Consider the following 25,968-nt stretch of genomic DNA (forward strand, 5'->3'; position numbering starts at 1 on the left):
CACAGCTCCAACAAGCCTTGTTTGAGCCCCGTCCCCCTTCTTACCTAGTTTAAAGCGCTCTCTATGAGCCCCGCCAGCTCCTGGCCTAGGATCCGTTTTCCCCTTGGAGATAGGGACCCGTCTGGGGCCATCAGGCCAGGTGCCAAGTAAAGCTCCCCATGATGAAAAAACCCAAAATTTCTGTGCTGGCACCAGCCTCTGAGCCACCTATTAACCACATGAGCTTTCCGTGTCCTCTCCGTGCCTCTCTCTTCCCCCGTAGGGATAGACGAAAACACCACCTGCACTCCTGCTCCCTCCACCAATCGTCCCAGCCCCCTATAGTCCTGTTTGATAGCCTTGAGGCTTCTCTTTTCAACATCATCACTACCAGCCTGGACTATCAAAAGCGGGTAATAGTCAGAGGGGCGAACCAGGTTTGGAAGCTTCCTGGTAATGTCTCTGACCCTGGCCCCAGGGAGGCAGCAGACTTCCCTATGTGTGGGGTCAGGCCGACAAATAGGGCCCTCCATTCCCCTGAGGAGGGAGTCGCCCACAACAATCACCCTTCTTTCTTTCTTGGTGGAGGCAGTCCTGAGGCGTGGAGTCAACTTCCTCACCTCAGGCATCCTCCTGGGTAGGCTTCCTACCTCATCCTCACCCACCGGTCTCTCAAGCTCCAGGGCCTCAAACCTATTGTTCAAGGGCACCTGGGAAGGCGGCACCGGAAGGGGAGGGCATCTCCTGCGAGGTCGAGCAGGGACCTGTCTCCATTCCTCCTCAACTCGCAGGTCCCCTCCCTCTGCCCGATGGCGACAGGGCAGGGGGTCCACCCCCCTTTGGAGCGTCTCACCCTGGTCCCCCTCCCTCCGGTCCTGCAGGGAGTCACTCCACCAGTCTATCTCCCGCTCGCACTCCCTGATATCCCTCAACCTCTGCACCTCCTCCTTGAGTTCCGCCACCATGCGGACCAGGTCGTCCACCTGCTCGCACCTCACGCAAGCAGTCTCTCTGCCTCCCGCCGATGGCAGCAAGAGGCTCAGACACTCCCCGCATCCGGAGACCTGAACTGCCGCGTGTTTGGACGGGCAGTCGGTCTGGGTGTGTACTGACTTCCTAGAGAAAACACCGTGCCTGGTGGAGACCATCGCAGCCCAGCTGACGGGAGAGTGCCGTTGGAGGAGTTGTCCCTATGGGCGGGTGTGAGCGCTCCGCCCTTCCTGCCCGCGCTAACTGCCGCGCTAACTGCCGCGTCACTCCCCCCGTGTCACTCCCTGTTTGCCGGCCCTGTTAACTGCCGCGTCACTCCCCCCGTGTCACTCCCTGTTTGCCGGCCCTGTTAACTGCCGCGTCACTCCCCCCGTGTCACTCCCTGTTTGCCGGCCCTGTTCGCCGCGCTCCCTAAGGGCTGCCTTTGAACGGCCGGGGGGAGGAGCTGTCGCTGACGCTGCTGGCTCCGCCTACGTCTCGTCAGCCTCCCTCACGAGGGCTGCCGGTGCCTGGCGGCTCCCTCACGTAGGCTCGATGCCCGAAAAATAGCCCTGCCTGTCCCGATCCCGCGCTCCGCTGCAGCACGCGTCTGCCCCGCAGCTGGTCGCCTCGGCAAGTCAACCGTTTTTAAAAATGGGAGTGATGTTTCCCTTTTTCCAGTCACCAGGGAAAGTGAGTCATCTTCCTAAGTCCTTTTCTGATTGACTTTTTCCTTTATTCTATTTGTGTGGTTTAGGATCTTACAAACAAGTAAGACAACAGTTTGAAAATAATACAGCTGTATTTTCTTTGACAAGCCTGCAGAGGTTGTTTGAAACATCACTGACTTTTCAAGCTGTTCCATAAATCTGGTAATTCTTTGAGACATGAAAAGAACAGTAGAGTTTCTGTTTAGATTTTTATTGATCTCCACCACCTCCAAAAAAAGAAACCCCTTACTAACAAGACTGGAGAGGAATACATGACTTAAGGTAGCTCTTTAGTTCCAAACATACACAATCTTCAATGTTTCCTGAGCTTGAAGACATGCTAAAAAGACACATGCTGAAATACAGTAAAAAGCTAAATTAAGATCTCAAGAACTAAAATAGTAACATTAAAATACATAAATAAATTTAAAACTCCATTGAAAAATGCTGCATAAGTGTATGTCATGAAAATCTGGAAATAGTGTTATTTGCTAATTTTATGAGCCTTTGTGTTTTATCACAAAGTAGTTAAACCCCCATATTAAGATCTGGCAGCACTCATTTAGGCTTCAATTTTAACAGAAGTGCTTGGAAAAGTGATGCATTTGCATCTATACCATAGCATTTTCAGCTTCTCTTGGTGGCTGTTGTAGTGCTTATCTGTATCCACCGAAAAGTTCTTCCAATCATGAGGTTTTTGTTGGAGCAAAGAGCTCTGGATATTTGACATCCTGAAAACTGAGCACCATTGTAAGCATGATAATATTCCACGTAACTTGAAAGCTTTTGTCCCTTTTCATCCTTTCCTTCTAGGCTAAATAATCCAGACAATTCAATGGTCACATACTGTTGAAATATGATCATGAACAGAGATCTGTATCGAATGGAAAGACTTTCCATCAACAATGTTTCTTAAATATTCAACATTTCTTTCCATGGTCAAGCTAAGAATTCGACTAGGAGCTTTTAAGAATGTCCAAACTTAAGATAATATAAAGTGTGTACAATTTTTGTCTTCAAGTGACTGAACTACCAGTGATACTGACTTGCAATTTTAAAAGTTGAACTTGAACTCTACCAAGAAGCTAGGAGAAAATAATGGATGAAATGTCTGGGAGGCAGTGTTCACAATATCCATTCTTTCCTGTTGCTGCTTATTGATATATCCTGGGTAATGCCCCAAAATCTCACTGAAATGCCAACTATGTTTGATGATAAGTTTTAGAGTCAACTTGTGTACTTGCACGCAGTCCTGCATAGGTTCCTTCATACAAAAGCTGCCACTTGAACTGGGTTTCAAAATTTCTATCAGACATCTTTGAACTGAGGCTAGCACTGGCAGATTCTTGCTCAGATTGCCTGTGAGTGAAGAAAAAAACTTTTTCTGGGAAAATCTTGACTGCTTTAGGAGACTGTGACCTGCTTTAATGATCTTAATTTGGGTGTGCTCTTGCTTGTGTTTCCTAGGGAGAGGAATTGTGATGCTACCTTGACCTTTCTTTAACAGATAAAAGAGTGAGTTCAGATCTTAGGCTGCTAGATGCAAAGTGATCAGGTCTGTTGCAGATTTTTCTGATTAATCCTTTTTGCATTTCTCCTCAATAATAAACTGAGAAGGATATATTTCAGTATTCCCTCTCTCTAATCTTCAGAATGGGCGCCAATGAACTGGGCGCTCAACTGCTTTATAGGGATATTGCCTGGATCTACTTGTCTACTAAAACTGCGTCCCATGTCCCTCCTCCTTGGTCTCTTATGCACAATTTGACTTCTCCTACATGTCAAGACTGGCTCCAAACTTCACAATGCTAGGTAGGCAGAGCAGGCAGGCAAAGCTGGGAGTGGTGGCCTTCACAGTAAAATGAAGAGCAAGGGTAAATTTCCAGACAGCTGTTTAGTGTTCGTCATTTTTATGGTCTTTGTGCTCTCAACTGCTTGGAGAGAGAGTCTGAAGGGGCACATTCCTGCTTGTTGAAATTACATCTTCCTTTTAGGTCTGTGTTTTTGTGATTATCCTGTAACTAGATTCAAAAAGAGATTGAGACAACTGTTTTGTGATGCCAGTCTGTTGCCCTTGGCTGAGCAGATAATTTCATTTTCTTTCTGCTAAAGTGCCAGTTTTAAGTGCCAGGCTGCCCAGGTAGGCATCCAGACAGGCCTTGAATATCTCCAGAGAAGGAGACTCCACAACCTCCCTGGGCAGCCTGTTCCAGTGCTCCATCACCCTCACCGTGAAGAAGTTCTTTCGCATGTTGGTGCGGAACTTCCTGTGCTCCATTTTGTGGCCATTACCCCTTGTCCTGTCCCCACAAACTACTGAAAAGAGGTTGGCCAAATCCCTCTGGCTCCCACAATTCAGGTATTTATAAACATTAATAAGATCCCCTCCCAGTCTTCTTTTCTCCAGGCTGAACAGACCCAGGTCTCCCAGCCTTTCTTCATAGGGAAGGTGCTTCAGGCCCTGTATCATCTTTGTGGCCCTCCACTGGACTCTTTCCAGGAGATCCCTGTCTTTTTTGTACCAGGGAACCCAGAACTGGACACAGTACTCCAGGTGAGGCCTGACCAGGGCAGAGTAGAGGGGGAGGATCACCTCCCTTGACCTGCTGGCCACACTCCTTTTAATGCACGCCAGGATCCCATTGGCCCTCTTGGCCATGAGGGCACACTGCTGGCTCATGGTCAACCTGTCATCCACCCGGAACCCCAGGTCCTTCTCCTCAGAGTTCCTCTCCAGCAGGTCATCCCCCAGTCTGTACTGATACGTGCGGTTGTTCCTTCCCAAGTGCAGGACTCTACACTTGCTCTTATTAAACCTCATTTGGTTTCTTCCTGCCCATCTCTCCAACCGGCCCAGGTCTTGCTGAATGGCAGCACAGCCTTCTGGCATGTCAGCCACTCCTCCCAGCTTTGTGTCATAGGCTTACTTGCTGAGGGCAGACACTATTCCCTCATCAAGGTCATCGATGAAGATGTAGAACAAGACCGGACCCAGCACCGACCCCTGGGGAACACCTCTAGTCACAGGTCTCCAGCCGGACTCTGTGCCGCCAATCACCACCCTCTGAGCTGGGCCAGTCAGCCAGTTCTCAACCCACCTTACCATCCACTCTATCCCACACTTTCTCAGCCTTGCTAGCAGGATGTTGTGGGAGACAGTATCAAAAGCCTTGCTAAAGTCAAGGTAGATGACATCCACTGCTCTCCCCCAATCTACCCAGCTGGTGATGCCATCATAGAAGGCAACGAGATTGGTCGAGCACGACTTCCCCTTGGTGAATCCATGCTGACTACTCCTCATAACATTCTTCTCTTCCAATTGCTTGGAGATGGCATCCAGAACAAGCTGTTCCAACACCTTTCCAGGGACAGAGGTGAGACTGACTGACCTGTAGTTTCCTGGATCCTCCTTCTTGCCCTTCTTGAAGACCGGAGTGACATTGGCTATCCTCCAGTCTTCAGGCACCTCTCCTGTTCTCCAGGACCTTTCAAAGATGGTAGAGAGCGGTTCGGCGATCACCTCTGCCAACTCCCTTAGCACACGTGGATGCATCCCATTGGGGCCCATGGATTTGAGTGCATTGATCCCATTCAGACGCTCCCGAACCACTCCCTCATCAACCAGGGGGGAGCCCTCCATTTCCCAGACCCTTTCTTCTCCCTCCAGGGTCGAGGAGTCCCAGGGGGGAGTCCTTGAAGCAAAGACTGAAGCAAAGAAAGCATTCAGTATCTCCACCTTCTCGGCGTCTCCCGTTACCAGGACACCCCCCTCGTTCAGCAAAGAACCCACATTATCCCTAGTCTTCCTTTTACTGTTTACATACTTTAAAAAAAAAAAAAAAACTTATTATTATCCTTTATCTTTTTTGCAAGCCTCATCTCTAGGTGGGCTTTAGCCTTCCTCGTCACATCCCTGCAGGCCCTGACAACACTTCTATACTCCTCCCAAAAGGACAGATCCTTTTTCCACATTTCATAGACCTTCCTCTTCCTTTTGATCTTGTTGATGATCTCCTTGCTCATCCACACAGGTTTCCTGCCCCCCTTCCCCAATTTCCTACTCTTAGGGATGCACCAATCCTGAGCTTGGAAGAAGTGCTGTTTAAGTGTTGCCCAGCTCTCACAAGCACCCTTGCTTTCTAGTAATCTAGCCCATGAGATACCCCCAAGCAGATCCCAGAAGAGGTCGAAGTTGGCTCTCCAAAAGTCCAGGGTAGCAATCCTGCTACTAGCCTTACTTCTTCCACCAAGTTCCATCTTGAACTCCACCATCTCATGGTCACTGTGTCCCAAGCTGCCCCCAACCTTCACATCCCTAACAAGCCCATCCTTGTTGGTAAGAACAAGGTCCAGAAGCACCCCCTGCCTCATCGGCTCCTCCACCACCTGCGTCAGAAAATTATCTTCAATGCATTGTAGGAACCGTTTGGACTGTGCGGTGCCTGGCCGAGTTGCTTACCCAACAGATGTCTGGATAATTGAAGTCCCCCATGAGAACCAGTGCCCAGGATCGTGAGGCTAGTACCAGCTGCTTGTAGAAGGCCTCGTCGACCTCCTCCTCCTGATCTGGGAGGGTTTCAAGAAAACTGTCTGGTCTGTTATGACTGTTGGCTAGTGCAATTTGTGAAAAGGGAGGCTGAAAACAACCATCAGCGCTCCAAAGGAGATGAAATGGCCTCAGCATCACTCTAGCAGGACCTGAATGCGATAGCAGTGGCACAGGCCTGAGCAGTGAGAGCGTGAGCCTGCACTACCGAGGCAGGGTCAGACAGGAGGCTGAAGCAGGGAGTGCTGTCTGAGTCCTGCACACCTTCCTGGTCACCAGCCTGGCAGCCTGGCATCAGGGGGACAGCCGAAAACTCCTGCGTGGGAGTGATACCCAGCTTCTGCAGGGATAAAGCTGCACCATGCACGTGGGTGGTGGGCTTGTTTCCACTTACCCTTGTGTAGGATCTCCCATTTACAGATACTGCAGAGCAAGCTGTACAGCCTGTCTTCTGACTTTTTTCTTTTTCTTTTTTTTTTTTTTCCTGCATTAAGCTTCTCTGTCTCATACTCCTTTTATGGTCATTTTTACCCCTGAATTTGTTTTGTAGGTGAATTGTTTTCAATGATACATTCTGGGCACAGCTAAATCAGCAAAGGAAGATCACGTTCTCCAAAGTCACAACTGACTCAAATAGTCCTTTGATATGTTACCCCTGTCTTGATTCCTGCTCTCTGTGGGCATCAATACTCATAGACACTGGCACTTTTACATTATGCTGGATGACATTCATTTTCCAGATTCCCTGACCAGAGAGTAGTGTGTCTTTTGTGTGTAAAACTTGATGATACAATTAGTGGTAGGACTTTTTGGAATTAATTTTTTAATAATTTGGAACCAATAAAATGGGAACTGAGAAGGTCCCCAAAACAGACCTAAGAGATGCTGAAAATATATCCAAAGACTTGTATTATTTTGGAAACACTGATGCTAACATTATATAGGTCAGTAGCATCTTTCTTTAATAAGAACAAGAAAAACTGATTTGAAGCCTGCATACTCATAGCTACCCATGTGATTACCTATAGAGGTAAACATAGTTTCACAGTTCATCATAATGTATGGGTAAAATACGAAACAGTAAGGACTAGCTTTTTCACAGATATCTTTGACAAGACAGCGCCTTACCCTCTGATATTCTTGAAGCGTACCTTTGAACTATGTTCAACAATCTTGAACAGAGATTCAATTGGTTGTCTCCAACAGAAATCTGCAGCTTCCATCCTATGTTGCTGTTTAGTCTGTAGCCTCTAGCAAGTACAGTGGTTTGTGAAAAAACACTGTATGGTATTCTCAAGGCCCTTTGAACCAGGCTGTAGTTATGGCAGCTTCTGAAAAATATGGATACCAGGCATGTCTACAAAGGCAGACAAAAGCAGGTGCTCAGGGAAGAATGGGGCAAGTGTTACTGATAAGTCCCGTAAGTATTTTCTCAACTTCTATCAATTAATTCTGGTTCTGCCTAAGCCAGAAGTGGCTTCTGTGGATTTCATAACCTTTGTTGAACTTCTCTCCCATGGACTAGTCTGTCACTTTGCATGTATGTACAATGGCGTATTCATATTTTCACTCCATATGCCATTTTTTAATTACATCACTGTTCTGAGGCAATCCCTGAATGTACAGATGAAGATGGTGGGCTTGGAGGACAGAATATCTGTGAAAGAATCTGTCAAAACATCAAGATGAGCCTATGTAGGTGCCAATGTACAACTTTTCTTTAGAGCTTTGCAACACCTTAAAAAAACAGTAGTAATGAATAAGAAAGAGATGCTCATATTGTGAATTTTATACAAAGCGTCCGGCCTCTACAAAGATAAAGCATACTGCTTGCAAGAACTTCTCATTGCTCCATCAAAAAACATAGAAATGACTTGCAAGTGGAGTTCTTGAAAGAAAACCCACCAATAACTACTAGAAATTGTGCAAGTTTGCTTCATTTTTGAATTGTGAGTCAATATATATATATATATATTTTTCTAATATATCAAAGTGGATCTGTCTGGTTCTATTTACAAAACAGTCCAAGGTTTCTAGGGGAAACAAACAAACAAACAAACAAAATAAGTCAGTAGCATCTTAAAATACAGTCAAATTATCTAGTGTTCCTAAATAAACTGATGAAAATATTGATACAGCAAACAGTTTATAGTGCATTGATTAATGTTAAGTCAACATGCTCTCATGAGTTTCTTACCTGGTGAAGGTCATATGATTCCTCAAGCAAAATTCCAAATGTAAATGCTACAGAAATCATCAGTCTGGTATTGAATTGCTAAGGCAAGTGACATACTCCCCTCTGCTCCCACTCCCTCCTATTCTAAAAACCTTTCTGAGTTAGCAGCATATTGACTGATGCAGATGACATCCAATGAATTAGAAGCTAGAATCACCCTGAAAATCAACAATAAATATATAAAAATGTAAAAAACAAACAAACAAAAACAACAACAACAGTATTTTATGCATTTGCCCAAACTTTTGCTAAAAATCATAATAGCATAATAATTTCAGGTCAGTCAAGGAGTGATAAGCAATTGGAAAGTTGCATATGACTACCATGTATACTCTTGTCCAAAGGTTTCTGTGAGCCAGAGTGTAGCTATTTCTCCCTCTCTCTCCCTCTCCCCCCCACCCCCCCTTAATCTCTTTTACTAATTGTATTCACATAAAGTAATTGCAGTAACTCCTCAGAATGTTTGCTCTTCTGGTTCTTCTCTTCTCTTCTCTTCTTGCCCTTCTCTCCAAGATACATAGTGAGAAACTTCGTTTCCTTAAAGTAATATACCTTATTAAACTTACTAGTGATTCAAGAAAAAGATCTCAAAGTTAGATTGTAGTGGATATTAAAAGGAACAAAATTTGAATGTGCAAGTATTTGTTAAAAAAAAAAAAGTGCTAGATTTCTGATTAATGTATAAGCCAGGCAAATTAATTTCAACACTACAAGAGGTTATTTCTAACAATGTGTCTTCTGGTAATTTAATTTTATTACATAGGATATTAGTAATAAAATTTTGGCACTGTTATGAGTATGTTTTAGAGTATTTACTCTAAAACCTTGCATCTTCCTTTTCAGGATAGGATTTGGAGAGTCTCCCTGGACTATTTTGTTATTTCCTTCTTAATTAAAACCTTTCAGCAAGTCATTATGTCACTTTTTCTCAGTCTTTCATATTTTTCCTAGTGGTGTCTTACCAAGACACCTTGCTGTCTTACTGATATATTTTCTATGTAAATTGTGAGATCAATGTAAAATCAGAAATGTCATATAACCCATAGCTGAAATTCAGTGTCTTCCCTTTCCATCAAAGATCAGAACTACGTGGGTTTCATTTCACTGAGCAGGATTGGGGGTTGAGTTCGGGGTTGTTTTTTGTTGTTTGTTTTTCTTTTCAATTCACTGAACTTCTGAAAATCATTGTGAGTAATATTGCAGACAAAAGAAGTGCTATGACAAAAGGTAACTTACCATAAAGCAAGCAAGCTACATATCCAGTGGAAGACAGGCCAATAGCAGAAGTATAAACCTTGCTGTTCTTGCATTTGGGACTACATTTTGAGCAGAGAACAGCTGCTTAAACATTAGAAGCACCAAAGACAACGTGACCTAAAGAAGTGGAAGAGCATCACACAGCAAGCAGACTGGCTGGATGCCTTCATGGGGAAGAGAACCAAAACTCCAGATAACACTACAATTTGGAAACAATATGTGAATCAATGAAGGGAGAATTTGTCTTAGTCTATTAGCCTTTGTCAGCCACACGGTAGTTGCTGTGTAGCCTTATCCTTCCACAGTGGTTACCCAAAACAGTACTGTGGTTTTGTCTCTGTTTCCCCAGCCAGCTGCTATGAATCCTGGCCATGACCAAGAGAGTTGTCTTGCTGACCAAGGCATGTTAGCTCAGCTCACCTATCTGGTCATATTTCTTTTTAAAACAGGATTTAATACCAATCAAGCAACTCTTCAGTGATGTCAGTAGCTTTGGCATGATAAGACTCAAAAATGTAGCATCTTTTACTCCATGGCTTGAGAGTTTTTTGTTAGTTTTTAAGTTGGAAGTTAAGAGGATTTATGCTTATTCATTGTTGTGGTTTAACCCGGCTGGCAGCTAAACACCACACAGCCGTTCGCTCACCCTCCCCCCTCCCTCTCTGGGATGGGGGAGAGAAACGGGAAAGTGAAGCCCGTGAGTTGAGATAAAGACAGTTTATTAAGACAGGAATATAATAATAACAATAATAATAATAATAGTGATAATGATAATAGTATTAATAATAATAATGTGTAAGAAAACAAGTGATGCACAATGCAATTGCTCACCACCCGCTGACTGATGCCCAGCCTATCCCCGAGCAGCCGGCCCCCCACCCCGGCCAGCCACCCCTATATGTTGTTTAGCATGACGTCAGATGGTATGGAATACCCCTTTGGCCAGTTTGGGTCAGCTGTCCTGGGTCTGTCCCCTCCCAGCTCCTGCTGCACCCCCAGCCTGCTCGCTGGCAGGACAGAGGGAGAAGCCGAAAAGTCCTTGGCCTGGTGTAAACACTGCTCTGCAACAATTAAAACATCAGCATGTTATCAGCGCTCTTCTCATCCTAATCCAAAACATAGCACCCTACCAGCTACTATGAGGAAAAATTAACTCTGTCCTAACTGGAACCAGGACAGATATCCACCCCTTATTCCATACCATTTATGTCATGCTCAGGTTACACTCTGTCCAATACATTCTAATTAATCACCATTTTCATCTATGATATATAGCAATTATGGTAGTGATGACATACAGTATTATATAATAATTAACATACTACAATTCAACTCATGGGCTATTCTCACCCAGTATCAAATCCCCTTGAGGTACACACCGGACTTCCCCATTCTTTTGCATTACCCACCAAGTGCATCCAGGTCCCTGAGCAAAAGCAATTCCACGAATGGGTTTGCCTTTTCCTGAGGCAGGAGTAGCCCAGACTGTTTTACCCAGCATGTTTCTTACGTGCACTACAGGAACTTTACCCCCTTCTACAGTGCGTAACAGGTTTGATTGGGCAGGTCCAGCTCGGTTGGCAGATCCCCTAGTATTGACTAACCAGGTGGCCTTTGCCAAATGTGTATCCCAATTTTTGAATGTCCCAGCACCCATTGCTTTCAGTGTAGTCTTCAACAGTCCATTGTATCGTTCAACTTTTCCAGAGGCTGGTGCGTGATAGGGGATGTGATACACCCACTCGATACCATGTTCTTTGGCCCAAGTGTCTATAAGGTTGTTTCGGAAATGAGTCCCGTTGTCTGACTCAATTCTCTCTGGGGTGCCATGTCGCCATAGGACTTGCTTTTCAAGGCCCAGGATAGTGTTCCGGGCGGTGGCATGGGGCACAGGATATGTTTCCAGCCATCCAGTGGTTACTTCCACCATTGTAAGTATGTGGCGCTTGCCGTTGCGGGTTTGAGGGAGTGTGATGTAATCAATCTGCCAGGCCTCTCCATATTTATATTTCAGCCATCGTCCTCCATACCAAAGAGGTTTTGACCGTTTGGCTTGCTTGATTGCAGCACATGTTTCACAGTCATGAATAACCTGTGCTATAGTGTCCATGGTCAGGTCCACCCCTCGATCACGAGCCCATCTGTAGGTTGCATCTCTACCTTGATGGCCTGAGGTGTCATGGGCCCATCGGGCTATAAATAATTCACCTTTATGTTGCCAGTCCAGGTCCACCTGAGCCACTTCAATCTTAGCAGCCTGATCCACCTGTTGGTTGTTTTGATGTTCTTCAGTAGCCCGATTCTTGGGCACATGAGCATCTACATGGCGTACCTTTACAACCAGGTTCTCTACCTGGGCAGCAATATCTTGCCACAATGCCGCAGCCCAGATGGGCTTGCCCCTGCGCTGCCAGTTGTTTTGCTTCCATTGCTGTAACCACCCCCACAGGGCATTTGCTACCATCCATGAATCAGTATAGAGATAGAGAACTGGCCACTTTTCTCGTTCAGCAATATCTAAAGCCAGCTGAATGGCTTTTACTTCTGCAAACTGACTCGATTCACCTTCTCCCTCAGCAGCTTCTGCAACTCGTCGTGTAGGACTCCATACAGCAGCTTTCCATCTCCGATGCTTTCCCACAATACGACAGGACCCGTCAGTGAACAAGGCATATTTCTTCTCATTTTCCGGTAGTTTGTTGTACAGTGGGGCTTCTTCAGCACGAACCACCTCCTCCTCTGATGATATCCCAAAGTATTTGCCTTCTGGCCAGTCCATAATCACCTCCAAGATTCCTGGGCGACTGGGGTTTCCTATTCGAGCCCGCTGAGTAATCAGTGCAACCCACTTGCTCCATGTAGCATCAGTTGCATGATGTGTAGAGGGGACCCTTCCTTTGAACATCCAGCCTAGTACCGGCAGTCGGGGTGCCAGGAAGAGCTGCGCTTCAGTACCGACCACTTCCGAAGCAGGTCGAACTCCTTCATATGCTGCCAATATCTCCTTTTCAGTTGGAGTATAGCGGGCTTCAGATCCTCTGTATCCCCGACTCCAAAACCCCAGGGGTCGACCTCGAGTTTCCCCAGGTTCTTTCTGCCAGAGGCTCCAGGTGGGACCATTCTCTCCGGCTGCGGTGTAGAGCACATTCTTTACATCTGGTCCTGTTCGGACTGGCCCGAGGGCTACTGCATGAACTATTTCCTGCTTAATTTGTTCAAAGGCTTGTCGTTGCTCAGGGCCCCATTCAAAAGCATTCTTCTTACGGGTTACTTGGTAGAGCGGGTTTACAATCAGACTGTAATTTGGAATATGCATTCTCCAGAACCCCACGACACCTAGGAAAGTTTGTGTTTCTTTTTTGCTAGTTGGTGGAGACATAGCTGTTATTTTGTTGATCACATCCATTGGGATTTGACGACGTCCATCTTGCCATTTTATTCCTAAAAACTGGATCTCTCGTGCAGGTCCTTTAACTTTATTCTGTTTTATGGCAAAACCGGCCTTCAGAAGGATTTGGACTATTTTCTTCCCTTTCTCGAAAACTTCTTCTGCAGTGTCACCCCACACAATGATGTCATCGATGTACTGCAGCTGTTCAGGAGCTTCCCCCTGCTCCAGCGCAGACTGGATCAGTCCATGGCAAATGGTAGGGCTATGTTTCCACCCCTGGGGCAGCCGATTCCAAGTATATTGGACTCCCCTCCAAGTGAAAGCAAACTGTGGCCTGCACTGTGCTGCTAGAGGGATGGAGAAAAATGCATTAGCGATATCAGTTGTGGCATACCACTTGGCTGCCTTTGATTCCAGTTCATACTGGAGTTCTAGCATGTCCGGCACTGCAGCACTCAGTGGTGGCGTGACTTCGTTCAGGCCACGATAGTCCACTGTTAGTCTCCACTCACCATTAGACTTTCGCACTGGCCATATGGGACTATTAAAAGGTGAATGAGTCTTGCTGATCACTCCTTGGCTCTCCAGTTGACGAATTAGCTTATGGATGGGACTCAGGGAGTCTCGGTTGGTGCGATATTGCCGCCGGTGCACAGTTGTGGTAGCGATCGGCACTTGCTGTTCTTCAACCCTCAGCAACCCCACAACAGAAGGGTCCTCTGAGAGACCAGGCAAGGTAGACAACTGTTTAATGTCCTCTGTCTCCAAGGCAGCTATGCCAAAAGCCCAGCGGAACCCTTTTGGGTCCTTGAAATATCCTCTTCTAAGATAGTCTATGCCAAGGATGCACGGAGCATCTGGGCCAGTCACAATACGGTGCTTTTGCCACTCATTACCGGTTAGACTTACTTCAGCCTCCAATACAGTTAACTGCTGGGATCCCCCTGTCACACCATAAATACAGATGGGCTCTGGCCCTTTATAGCTTGATGGCATTAGAGTACATTGTGCACCGGTGTCTACCAAAGCCTTATACTTCTGTGCGTCTGACGTGCCAGGCCATCGAATCCACACAGTCCAATAAACTCGATTGTCCCTTTCCTCCCCCTGGCTGGAGGCAGGGCCCCTCTAGTCCTGGTCAGAATCTTCATTTCTGTGTTTAAAGGACTGCCTGCTGGAAGTTGGAGCAGCAAACTTTTCAGAGAACTCCTTTTTCCCAATTGTTTTCTTTTGCAATTCACGTACCCGTGCCTCTAGGGTCGCAGTAGATTTTCCATCCCATTTTCTCATGTCCTCTCCATGGTCACGTAGGTAAAACCACAGGGTGGCGCGGTGTGTGTGCCCACCATATTGTCTTCCTTGCACAGATGAACGTTTACCCCTAATAGCTGAGACACTGGTTTGTACAGGTGGGGAGGAAAATAATCTCTCTTCAAGTTGGTGGATCTTTTCAGAAAGTTTCTCCAAAGTATTCTCTTTTAGCTGGTGGACACTGGTTCGTTCAGGTGAAGGGGAAGATAATCTTTCTTCAAGTTGGTGGATCTTTTCAGAAAGTTTCTCCAAAGCATTCTCTTTTAGCTGGTGGACACTGATTCGTTCAGGTGGAGGGGAAGATAAATTCTCTTTAAGTTGGTGGACCTCTTCAGAGAGTTTCTCCACAGCTGAGACACAGGCCTTTAGGGAAGAGGAGAGATTTCCTTCGTACTGCCGGAGTATTTTAATCACTTCATTCACTGTGGGATTCTCCTCCGCTTTCCAGGCTAGTGTTGCCAATGAGCTGGCATATGATGATGGTGCACTCTGTACAAACTTCCGCCACATGGGTAGTGTACACCGGACTGCATCTTTATCTGCGGATGTTTGTGCGTCGTCTAGGTCCTTATAAATTACTTCCCGTACGGCCAATTCCCTCAGGTACTGAATTCCCTTCTCCATGGTGGTCCATTTGCTTGGTAGACATACAAGTTCTTCCTTGAAGGGATACCTTTCCTGCACAGCTGACAGGAGACGCCTCCAGAGGCTGCGAGGTCGTGCTCCATCTCCAATTGTTTTGTCAATGCATGCGTCCCTAGCAAGGGATCCCAGCCGCCTGGCTTCCTTGCCCTCTAATTCCACATAATTGGCTCCCGTGTCCCAGCACCGGAGCAGCCAGGTGACAAGCTGCTCGCCTATACAGCGACCAAAATCTTTTCGCACATCTCGTAGCTCACGCTGGTATAGAGTCCGGGTAGTTACTGTTGATTTTTCGACATCCTCATCCTCATCTTCAGTCTCCTGCACCTTTGATGGCTGGTGTAGAGTCCGGGTAGTTACTGTTGATTTTTCGACATCCTCATCCTCATCTTCAGTCTCCTGCACCTTTGATGGCCCAGCCTCGTCTTCACTATGCCCAGCCTTAGCAGAAGACTGTCTGCGTTCTAAACGACCTGAGCCTCTATACCATTTTTTCACCTTGTCTACAGGGGCAACTTGCACTGCTACAGCTCGTTTCTCTAACCCAGACACAGGGTCTGCCACAGGGGTTGGAATACCCTCTGCGGGGTCAACTTGCACTGCTACAGCTCGTTTCTCTGACCCAGACACAGGAGTGGGAGCAGCTGCAGGAGCTGGAGCTGCTGCAGGGGCTGGAGTGGCTGCGGGAGCTGGAGCTGGAGCGGCTGCAGGGGCTGGAGCTGGAGTGGCTGCAGGAGCTGGAGCAGCTGCAGGAGCTGGAACTGGAGCGGCTGCAGGAGCTGGAGCTAGGTTGCTATTAGCATCAATTGCAGCTCGATAGGCACAAGCCAGACCCCAGCACGCTACAGTGGTTTGTGTCACTTTGGAACTGCCAGAGTCATGACACCTTTTTTTCAAGCATTCTGCCAGCTTTTTAGGATTTTGCAGTTGTTCAGGGGTGAATGTCCAAAACACTGGAGGTGACCACTGCTCTAGAAACCTGCCCATATCCTCCCACACTCCCTGCCACTCGCAACTATCCCGCCTCAAGACAGATCTCCGGATGAGATTCCTAAGTAGTTGTTTAACCCTCAACAAAACCGGAAGCGCATTCAGGAGACATAACAACAAGAGCAGGCTGGTCTGAGTATCCCAAGGATATTCAACATCTCGGAGAACCACCATAACTAGCTCGGGGGATAAGAGGGTGGTGGTGAAGGAGAAAGGGAGAGTGAACAGGTAGGGAAACATGTCTTCCCCTGTCCCCTTCACAGATTGGCTCCCTAACGAAAACAGGCAATAGGTGTAATTGCTAATAGTTTCCGAGATACGGGTTCCAAAGTATAGAGTCGACGACAGTGCTGAGTACAAATACCAGGTTAAAGTCGTGACCAGATATTTCATCATTTCATAAGCCATTGTTACACCGCACAGTACCATAACAATCTTAAACCAGGGCCCGGAAAGGATAAACAGTGCAAGAGGGAGCACATACAGAAAGTAACGCACCATAAAACTCAATTTGGAATACAGGTACAGCAGACTGGAGATTAAGGCAATCAACATCGTGACTAGCAACTATTAAGCAGGTCCAATACTTATACCAATTTTAGTTTAACACACTCTGGTCAAATCTGTCGATATCTCAACCCTTCGTGCTCCACGTTGGGCGCCAAAAGGGCTGTTGTGGTTTAACCCGGCTGGCAGCTAAACACCACACAGCCGTTCGCTCACCCTCCCCCCTCCCTCTCTGGGATGGGGGAGAGAAACGGGAAAGTGAAGCCCGTGAGTTGAGATAAAGACAGTTTATTAAGACAGGAATATAATAATAACAATAATAATAATAATAGTGATAATGATAATAGTATTAATAATAATAATGTGTAAGAAAACAAGTGATGCACAATGCAATTGCTCACCACCCGCTGACCGATGCCCAGCCTATCCCCGAGCAGCCGGCCCCCCACCCCGGCCAGCCACCCCTATATATTGTTTAGCATGACGTCAGATGGTATGGAATACCCCTTTGGCCAGTTTGGGTCAGCTGTCCTGGGTCTGTCCCCTCCCAGCTCCTGCTGCACCCCCAGCCTGCTCGCTGGCAGGACAGAGCGAGAAGCCGAAAAGTCCTTGGCCTGGTGTAAACACTGCTCTGCAACAATTAAAACATCAGCATGTTATCAGCGCTCTTCTCATCCTAATCCAAAACATAGCACCCTACCAGCTACTATGAGGGAAAATTAACTCTGTCCTAACTGGAACCAGGACATTCATTAAGTGAAGTGAATAATCCAATCTAAATGTTATAGTCCTGTAAACTAGAAAAAATAATGAAAGGTGTAAGTATGACAGCTGAATTCAATAGCAGTGTATTGCTAGAAATTTTTTTTTTAATTTATTTATTAGGTTGTATTTTAAAAATTTAGAATTGCTGATAAACTAGATTTTAGCCACTCATTTACACAATTAATTACAATAGAAAAAGAGGTCTTGTGTTACAACAGCAGACATGGACTCATCTCTCTGGATTCCCTGTCTGACACTTCAGAAACCACAGCAATTTCTCCACGTGTTGTGTGTCCCCACAAACAAGTGGCAGCTGGCTGGATGTACCAGTGTGGCCCTGGAATGAGGGCATGCTTCTCCTCGGCCCTCAGCTTGTGGAGGGCACGCCAACCAGGTGGTGGTGGGTCAGTCTCCCAGGGCAAGTGAGTTGCTAGTGTGCTAGTGCACCTCAATACACTGCATGTCAGGAAGATGTTTGTGTACACATCTAATTCCCATGCATTGCTCTATCTGCATGCTGCAGGCAGCGAAAAGCTCGGCTCTTGTTCTATTCTATTCTATTCTATTCTATTCTATTCTATTCTATTCTATTCTATTCTATTCTATTCTATTCTATTCTATTCTATTCTATTCTTTCATGCATTACACACAGATGTTCTATCCTTCTCTGAAGAGCCGATGGATGTGGTGGATGATGTCATTTGCTCTTAGCACCTCTTCTCCCCAGTCCCAGAGGATGTGTTTTTTCCATCTTCTCTGTCTTTATCACCTCCTATTCAGTGACTGCCCCTTGTCACTCCTGAAGGCTGGTGGTGGTGGCATATTGCAATAGTTTTTGCATGCTGCAGCCTGCCCAGATTGCCAGATCAATGAAGGCAAGATGCTGGATTCCACGTCTACTGTAAAAAGTCCTAGTTGTTTTTTGGGGTCCTTGGAAGGAAGTGAGGAGCTGTAGACAAAAGAGAAGAAGGAGCTAAAAAAAAAAAAAAGAGAGAATGAGAGAGAGAGAGAGAGAGAGAGAGAGAGAGAGAGAGAGAACCAATACGTTTTATTAAAGTCTGGTGAGTGTTTGTGCCCTGAGAGCAAAAGAGGCAGTTCCGTCTTTTTCTACTGCCTTGGCAGTGCTCTGCAGGCAGACCTTGTTATTCTGGAACAGTTGCTTGCATAACAAAGACAGTCATGGAAGTCACCTTGCATTCATGGCATATTTTTATGCTGGTAAAATACAAATATGGTGATATTTGAAGAGTGGGAATCCACGTGGAGCCTTGGTACCCTAGAGGTATCAGCTGTGGTGGAGGTGTTGATGCCACAGTTTATTCTCTTAAGGCAGCAGTAGTCTTCCTGAAGGATCCTGGAGGCAATGTTCAATGTGCACACCAATTGCAATGATGCCAGGCTGCATGAGCAAGCCTTTACCAGGCAAGGTTATAACCTGTGGTCAGGCGTGGCGTAAGACTGACAGGCAAGAGAAGTGGCTTAGATGCTGAGGGACATTCAGACATCTAAATGCAGAGGCCAGTCAGCTGCACACATCAAGTGCATGGCTGAGTGTGGGAAATGAATCACGGGTGCTCCTCTATGGGCTCTGTAGTGTGTAATACAATGAGGTGATTCTGGTCATTGAATCATGGAATCATAGAATCACAGAATATCCCAAGTTGGAAGGGACTCATAAGGATCATCAAGTCCAACTCCTGGCTCCACACAGGTCTACCCAAAAATTCAGACCATGTGACTAAGAGGACAGTCCAAACACTTCTTTAAAAAGCTGTTTCATTTCAACTGTCCTGATACAGTTAAAGCAGTACAACCTCCACACTGTAGTGATTATAGGACATGATTATTTTCCTACAGAAGTTCTGGTATAGCTTCAGCTTCACAGGACAAAAAAGAGACTGTGCTGTTGTAGCTGTACATGCAGCTAGAAGTGGGGTGTTTCTGCTGCCTTTCACCAAAGGCAGTTCTCATGCATGTTGTTCTGGACTCCTTTAGTCAGTCCTCATGGGGGCTAGTTTCCTAGGCATTGGAAAAGTTTTGTTTTTTTTCCCCCTCTTGTTGACTCCTAGATTTTTTTTCTTAAGAATTTGGAGCAATTTTAAGTCTAGTTCCAAGTGGCACATGTTATCAATAAAAAATCGTAATATAAATTTATACACAATAACCAAAGCATTGGTGATAATAAATAAATTTATCTTTTAGCTGAGAGCCTTGCAATCTGTTAATTTTTATCTTTAGCATTTGTTTATGAACAATCTTAGGAACTATTTTTGAGAAGCTGACAGCAAGCACTTCTCAGCCTCATGCTGTCCCACACAGAAAATATGAAGTTTTGTTTTGTCTTTTTTTGGCATTTATAACATAACTATGTGGTTATTAAGGGAGCACTTTTGTAATTATTTTGAATTAAAACATCCTGGGTACTGAGCCAGAGCTTCAGAAGTCCTTTTTATTGTACGCTAACATTTCACCATTACTGTTTTGCTCACGTTACTATTTGATCACATTGCTTTGTGTGTTTTGGAAGAACTGAAAGGAAAAAAAGGTCACTAAAATAATCCCAAATTATGCAGTTATCAGAAATCGTTTATCGTATAAAATGTACTCCCATGTGTCTTTTTTAAGTGCATAATAGTCCTTCTGAAAAATCTTAATTAAAAAAAAATGTTGCAGGTCTTTAAAAACTCGTTTATTAAAATTAAGACACTTTAGGGTTAAAAATCTGAATTAAAAAACCAAAATTAAATAAATAAATAAAAAGTCGAACACCTGAGATGGAGATAGTGAGAACTATGGAGAATATTTTTATTAATAATAAAAAAAATAGATTTCATTTGGTTAATGCTTCTGACAGAATGATCTGACAAAGGGAGTCGTTCTAAAAAACGCTGCACAGTAGAGTTCTGTTCAAAAATAAGAAATACCTGAAGTAACCTTCCAAAGTGTCTGTTGGAATTCTCCAAGGGCAAAGCAGAAATCAGAAATTTTCTAAATGAAACAAAAACACAAACTGAAACAGAACAACAGAATGAGTACTAATAGAGTGCAGTTTTCAATATCTGACGTCTTTGAGAAAAGATTTCTTCAAGCAATATGTAAAATTGTTCAGAATTTGAAGCAAACTGGAATTACACTTTCATCCTGGTGATTACTTAAAATGTTAATTGTGAAAAAATGCTGATGCTAATTCTGTATGAATTAAACTAGCCACTCAAAACTGCTATAAAAGAATCTTCTGTGTAAATATCAAGTTCTGACCATTTGAATCTTATTTTATATCCCATGCAAGATTCAGGAGTTGTATGTAAGTTTACATGTAGAAGGTGTTACCAGATGGAAACAGAACTTTAAGACAGAAATCTTTTTTATTTTGTGTGAGCGATCTGATTGTTAAAGGTGGTGTCTGCTTTCCTAATGTGTTAGCAAAGCTACTTCTGGGACCATTTTTAAATAATTAGTGAAAAACTGATAAAAATGTGCAATGAGTATATTTCTTTAGATGAAAGTGTCTCTTTTTCACTAAAAAACAATTTTGGAATTCTGCCTGGTTCTATTACCATATAATCTTGGAAGTTTTTATAATGGAAAACCTACCTACCCCAGAAGTACACATATATAAACATACATATATATATATATATATATCAGTAACTGATTAATAAATATATATATATATGTTTTACAGGTGCTAGGGTTTAATATTTTGTATTTTGACGCTCTTCGAGAGAAAGGACAAAGGACAAAATTTCAGATTTCACCATTTGGCAGGCAGGAATTTTAGTATAGGAAAAGGGTTACTTTGTTGAAACATCAGCATTTTGTCATCTAAGCTTGCCCAGAGCAGTAAACATTTCGAAATCTGTGAGACTGAGGCTTTCCCTGCCCATGCTGTGCCAAACAGGGATATGAGGAACCACAAGCATCTACCTGTTTGAGCTCACTCTACTCTTCTGGGCTCTGGACAAAAACATGTTACAAAGTCATTTCACAGCTTTGCAGAGACCAGCATCATACTCAAGCATTCATCCTGTAACCTTCTGGGAGCCACTACAATTGGTGGCACAGAGGATATGGACCCAGCAAGGTGCACGACTGGCACTCAGCACTTTGTGGCTGTTGCAGAAAATGCAGGAATCTGCTCTGGCAGGTGATAGGGATGCATCACTTTGATGAAGCTAGCAAAGTATTCACAGAGTTATGGTAATTCTTGTGAGACCTTTCACAACCAGCCACAAAATAAAGTCAGCACTGTAGACCGGATGAGTGAAACTTCACAACATGATCAAGCTGTAATTCTTAGGGGACTGGCAGCCAGCCACACTGAATAAATACATCAGGACTTGGAATTACACAACACGAGCACAAATCTGTGGGTGGAATCCAGTGCATGGGACTAAAACAAGGATTAGGTTAAATGGACACCTGCATGTTGGATGTTTACACCAGAAAAAAAGAAAAAAAAAAAAAAGAAAGAAAAAAATGCGGAAAATAAAAAGCATCTCAGACTGATTTTTAATATCTTGGTAGAGTGACAAATTTCAGCTTTCATGCTCCTTATCTGAATATGTTTAGGTTTCCCTTCAGAATCAGGACAGAGATCAGAGATACCACGCTGTGAGGGTGAGTAAGTTTCTCCCTGGCAAGTGTGTGTTTCCTTTCTCTCATTTCTCATTCATTTCTCTCATGTGAGTTGAGCATGTTGTGATTGTTTGATTGACTTTTCACTTAGTTTTCATCATAGACTATTGTGAAAAAGAACAAAACCCTTATCTCCTGAACTGCTCATGTGAAACAGTGCCTTTTTCTTATCTGCTGAAATCTGCTTGGTATTAAATGGTGGCTTACAGTGTCACCAGTGCTTATGTGTGCACAATATATGTGTTTAGATGTCCAGCTGCTATTCCGGCAAGCTCTCTGTCTGAACCACTCCCACAAAAATCATCTCCCAGCCATGTTGTCATAACCCAGCATATTGACCTTTTTTTTCTTATTCAGATGTTTACTGAAGCACTCCTACCCAGTTCTGTGGACAATTATTTTTGTTCTACAACATGATTCACTGACAATAAATATAAATGTGTCATAGGTCTGTTCTGAGGAAATCGCCTCATTATCCGGTTCTCTTTAAGAGATCGTAAAATCCTTTTACCCGTTCAATGGTTCATTGCCCTTTTTATAAATAATAAGATAACAAGGCAAATTTGGAAATATAAGCAAAGTGGCTATGGTAAAAAAACTGAGAATCCTAGTTTAAAGTTAGAGCCAGTATGTATAAATATCTGCTGAAAGACTTTCACTTTTGAAGTCTCTGAACAAAGCTTGGATGCAAAGCTGAGAGAAAAAGCCATGTTGTGTAATTAAAGGTTTTTATTGCAAATTGAAAAAGAGAAACAAGTCCAGACCAAGCCAGTCTTAGTAGTGATAACAGTAGCTGCCATGACCTAGTACTAAACCAGGAATGACACACTGCATTTTTTAAATGCTGGTGATGATTAGAAGTGAGTCAGTACATGACAGTATTTGTACTGATATTGAATTACCAAGTAATTACATTTCACAAAACCAATAGGCAAGTAAAGAAGCATATGATAGTAATACATTTTAATCTGAAAAATTCAGAAATACAGATTCTGCTGGATTTTAAACATCTCTTAAAGGTCATAATGACAAAGAGTCAGCAGAGGTGACAGAAAGTGACTCATGGAGTGTGACTCGACCTATTTCAGCTCTGAAAGCAAATGACTTCTGTAGATTCCACATGTTATGCTTCCAGGTATCTTGTGTTTTCTACATTTTTTCTGGCTGTAAGTTTTCCCACGTGGAAAATGGTAATTGTTGCTCAATGCTCTTATCACAGGACTGGTAAGGCGTTATATTTGAAAAAGGTTAATAACTCATTGTTAATAAGAAATAACATGTCTATGTTAACACACAAATATGCACACATCTATACTCACTGTTTGACAGGGAAAAAGGCTCTGGTGAGACCCTATAACAACCTTCCAGTGATTAAAGGGGACCAACAGGATACACAGGGAGGAACTCTGTACCAGAGAGCATACTGATAGGAGAAAGGGTAGTGGTTTTAAACTGCAATAGAGTAGTATTAGCTTAGATATAAGGAAGGAATATTTCATCCTGCTTATTGTATTTTAGTATCTTTTGTTTTAAGACTATGTGCATATAGAGTATTTGAAGATCAAGGCGAATTTCAGTTTCTCTTCTCTCTTTTTTTTTGTTTTTGTTTTTGTTATTTGGTTTGTTTGATTTTTGTTTTTTTCCTTTGCCTAAAGATAGAGTATTTTGGGCTGAAAAAGCAAAAGATATGTTTTCAACCAGAACTATTATTGTGTGACTATTTGTACAGTGCAGTGAGCATGTGAAGTAACTGCTTGATATGGGATCTCAGACAGCAGGGTCCCTTCCAGTCCTACAGACTGCAGCTTTGCTGCTTCTTCATCTTTTCCAAGCACAAATACAGGCTGGATGATGAATGGATAGGGAGTAGCTCCAAAATTTTAACAAAACAACACAAAGGCATAGCTTGTCAACACCCTGCTTCAGTCAGGCATGGCAAGAAACTGTTTTGTTGCGAGCTGTTCCTAGGATTAAAATTAGGGTGCTCCCCATAGCGAATGTGATATAGCAGTATTATTATTACTTAGCTTTGAGCTTATCTTCTCATTCAGTCACTAGTGATCTAGATCATCTACTTTTTTTACTTATTCCTGTGAGAAAAAGTCTTACAAATTCATCTCTCTCTTTGCAGTTGCCTTTAATTACACTGGCAATGTCAAACACAAAGCAAGTTTTGTCCCTGATCCTGTTATATTTAACAGAAATATGTTCCTGTTAAAACATTGTATGATTCTGTGATTGTATGAAAAATGAGTGCTCGGGTCGCTCCCAGGGAGGTGTTATTCGGGTGACCAACTGACAGACACAGTGTGTAAGTGCTGTCAGGCTCCCTTGAGCAAGTGGGCTTAGGAAGGAGAGAGTCTGGCAGAAGCTACCAGTCAGCCCTATATTCTTCTGCAGTGGAACAAACATCGGAAGATTTTTATTTCTCCTGTTTTTTCCTAGTTCTTTGGGAGCCCAAGAGGATAGCACAATTTCTCTTGAAACTTTGAAATTAGGGTTTTAATTTTCTATGATGTAATCCTCAAATAAGAGGCAACGTGTCTTGATGTCCATGAATCTGTTCACCTTTGGCAAGCAACTTGGCAACCATCACCCACAGTCAATTAAGGAAGTGTCTTAAGTTAAGCAGCCTTTACCTCTCTAAGCCACAAAACCTCAAGCAATGAACCCCAGGAATGTCAAGGAGCAGAAGGAAGCTGGAGTTTTTGTAAGAACTCGTAGAAACGTTCTCTGGGTTGGCTGGAAATGTAATGAAATACCTAGATCATATAATAGGCAGGGAGGTCTTTAGTAAGCACAACCTTACTTGTGAGCAATACCTTGAAAATAAATTCTCAGTATGTAGCCTCAGGACAATGGGAGAGATAAATGTAGACGAAGAAATTAATAATCCTTTTAGGGGGTGGATAATTGTCCTTTTCCTCCCAATACATTGTAAAAGCTACCTTATAAAACCTTTCTTAGAGTCAATACATAGAAGTAATGATTTTTTACAAAAGATAAATTGGACAGGCGAAATATATTTGGGTGGGAGCAGTAAAGAGGAAGGACAATTTATTCAGAAATCTGAGCAAAGTCTGTAGAGAAAAAGAGAAATCAGACATATTAATGCATAAGAAATGGTGAATATTTTTTATGCTGCTACAAGACCCATGTTTTAAAACAGGCTTCCAAAGTGCTTTTGGCTTGCAAAAATTAAGTGTGTGGTTGTCCTACAGAACTTGTTTTCCTGTTTATTCCACCACATTACAATTCTGAGATACCCTTTAGAAGAAACACGTTATACAGTGCTCTTGCAGTTATATTTGTAATAGATTTCATGAAGGAAATGTTTAAAATCTTTTTTTCCTGTAATAATTTCATAAAGTAAACTCTACTAACAGTCATGTTCCAGAAGAATAGACATTATTTATCCCCTTGATAAGGAGAATAACATTTGGCTTAGATTAGGAAAAGAGGAAGATTAGAAAATGTTTATTATGCAGCTGATAGTCATTATTCGTGTTGCTGTGATAAGAAGTCCCTTGGCTGGATTTGACAGGTAGATCTATCAGCATTTTCCTCTTAAAGCAAGTGAGCACTCTGATACCTCCAAGCTCAGTTTTGCTAGAACTCAAGCTGGAGAAGATTTTAACTACAGATGCCTTGAAGTGTGAGAGACTGGAAGCACTGGCTTTGCAAGTGAGTCTCCACACCTGTGTCTTCAAAGGACAGGTTGTTCCCAACCCATATGTCCTTACATCCAACAGGGATTTCTTCTCCTTGTTTGTGCTGTCACTGTTTTCTTCCAGGCAGACTCTGCATCCCATGGACAACGGATCATGGAGCAAGATACTGTTGGAGCATTTGTCCTCAGGTTGATCCTTCTGAAGAGTGAGCCTTTGGCAGCGCAGAAGCCACATGACTTCCAGGTAATTCATATGCTTGATTTGTCCCAGGAGGGCAGAACGAAGTGCTGCAAAAATCATAAACCATAAGATCCACAGGCCAGGGAGCTCCCCCTTGTGTGTCAAGACATTCCTTG

At 43.7% G+C, this 25,968-nt stretch overlaps 1 protein-coding gene across 7 annotated transcripts in view; it reads left to right on the top strand.

The window, feature by feature from the left end:
• The first annotated feature begins 1,502 nt into the window (after window positions 1–1,502).
• Window positions 1,503–25,968, top strand: part of LOC310889708 (uncharacterized protein) — a 41,064-nt gene continuing 16,598 nt past the window's right edge. For 3 of the 7 annotated variants that reach the window (XM_083817588.1, XM_083817591.1, XM_083817590.1), the window contains exons 1-3: window positions 1,508–1,641; window positions 21,876–21,923; window positions 25,736–25,855. In XM_083817588.1, the coding sequence (XP_083673714.1) occupies window positions 1,603–1,641; window positions 21,876–21,923; window positions 25,736–25,855 (207 nt within the window). In that variant the 5' untranslated portion in view covers window positions 1,508–1,602. The other 4 variants (XR_014576721.1, XR_014576722.1, XR_014576723.1 and 1 more) reach the window with 2 other exon arrangements.

This window comes from Anser anser, assembly GCF_964211835.1.
Source record: "Anser anser genome assembly, chromosome: Z".
Lineage (NCBI taxonomy): Eukaryota > Metazoa > Chordata > Aves > Anseriformes > Anatidae > Anser > Anser anser.